At 41.7% G+C, this 1,802-nt stretch overlaps 1 protein-coding gene across 1 annotated transcript in view; it reads left to right on the top strand.

Moving 5' to 3' along the window:
* Nucleotides 1-1,802, top strand: part of LOC108228618 (DENN domain-containing protein 2D) — a gene marked incomplete in the record, with an annotated part of 28,690 nt that overhangs the window by 18,963 nt on the left and 7,925 nt on the right. Inside the window, 3 exon segments of the mRNA XM_037976855.1 lie at nt 1,111-1,223; nt 1,298-1,367; nt 1,460-1,537. Of these exon segments, the coding sequence (XP_037832783.1) occupies nt 1,111-1,223; nt 1,298-1,367; nt 1,460-1,537 (261 nt within the window).

The raw sequence follows: 1,802 nt of genomic DNA, 5'->3' as shown, positions 1-1,802 counted from the left end.
GAGTGAGGCGTAAGAAATGACAGCTAATGATGAGCTTTTTGAAGTTTGAGCTATTTGTCTGTGTTCATTAAAGTCTGTTTGCTCTAAATTCTGTATAATCTGTAACTGGGAAAAGGTCATTGATATTTCTATATGAAGGATTTGACATCATGCATCTAAAACTAATTAATTTATGTAATTTTTAATAAATATTGATCGTGATTGACCCTTGGCTCGGACCAAATTTTTCATTTTGGCCCCCTTGTGTCCCTGGGTTTGACACCCCTGATCTAAAGTATGAGCTAAGATAAACTAAACTAAACTAAATGTACAGGAAAACATGAGAATGCTAAACTAACGGTACCGAACCTTCTAAATAGTACCAAAGACCTGCTATACGGCCAACATAAGAATTACTAACTAAGATAGAGAAAGAGGGAAGTGCTAAACTTCTTCAGATCCTAAAAGGAGTCCAGTTGGCTTCGATTATCCTGATTGACAGAACTTTCACCGCCGTATTTTCTCCGTATAAACTTCTAACTTCTAACTGAGCTCTCTGAGTTTCAGAGGCGATAAGATGACTTCAGCTGTGCAGGACAAACGAGAAGCTGTTGTTTTACGGTTCTCTGGTCTAACAGGAAGTCACCAGGAGACAGAACGTGTTTCATGTCAGAGGTTAAAAAAAGAAATCACCCGGGGGGGTTGAAGTAAATTAGAGCCAAATATGTGAAACCTGCTGAGACAGGTGTGCAGTTTCCCTGAAACGTGATGTCATTCTGACCCGGAGCTAAAAAGCCTGACTCAGCGTTATTCACTCCATTGTTGGCTTGTTTTAATTTTTAATTTTCACTTTCTGCCTCTGAAGGCTTCCTGGTTCCTGTCCAGCTCATTCTGGAGACTTTTGGTTTCTGTGACTTTTAGACTTTTAGCTTTTAGCTCGTGTTTTAGCTTTAACAGCTCAGTTTCAGCTTCTTCTTCGGCGGACGTTCGGCTCTCCAGTTTTATCCGACTCATCTGATTATATTTCATCCAACTCCTGTTTGGAACAACATCAGTGCCGAGTTGCTCCTGTAAATTATTCGGCTGATTTAATTATTTCTGGTCGGTCTAACAGGATCCTTGTGTTTTCAGAGAGATGTGATGGCGAGGTTTCAGAAGGAGGAGGAGGAGAAGACCTTAAAGGCGATTACTCTCTTCTGTTTCCCTGAAGGCATCAACTGGGCTCCTTTAACAGAATACCACAGGTACGAGTCACAGCTTCGACCTGCGTTCAGCTTCCTTCTCTGGTTTTTATAAACATATATTCATTTATCTGCAGTGAGACTTTCTCTTTTGTCCTGACTGAGATCGACGGCAGCAGGAGGAACGGATACTGCAGGAGGCTGCTGGTCAGTCTGCGGATTAAAGTCGCCTCATTAAACACGATGAAAAAAAAGTTTCTTTTTATAGAAATCTGCTTTTTCACTTTGGAACTTTTCAGCCGGGAGGAAAAGGAGCTCGACCCCCTGAGGCGTACTGCATCATCAGCTCTCTGGCTTGTTTCGGCCTCTTCTCTGAGGTGAGGAGAACATTCAAACATTTGATCCGTCAGCGCTCGAAGATCGACTTTCAGCTCCGACTTCACCAAACTTTAACTCAGGCTCTGAAAAACTGACCGAGTTTTAGACAGTTTGGTTCCAGGACCGTATCCAGAGGTCAACCCCTCATTATCCTCCTGCACATCAGCTACAATGAAGACCAAAACTGAATTAAAATAGAAGCATTTATTTAAAACAAGTGACTTGAATGTGTATATGTTTGTAAATCCATGGGGATCAGCCTCA

Source organism: Kryptolebias marmoratus, linkage group LG8 (genome assembly GCF_001649575.2).
Source record: "Kryptolebias marmoratus isolate JLee-2015 linkage group LG8, ASM164957v2, whole genome shotgun sequence".
Classification (NCBI taxonomy): Eukaryota; Metazoa; Chordata; class Actinopteri; order Cyprinodontiformes; family Rivulidae; genus Kryptolebias; species Kryptolebias marmoratus.
Note: the sequence above shows the minus strand (reverse complement) of the source record. Positions and strands in the feature narration are given on the sequence as shown.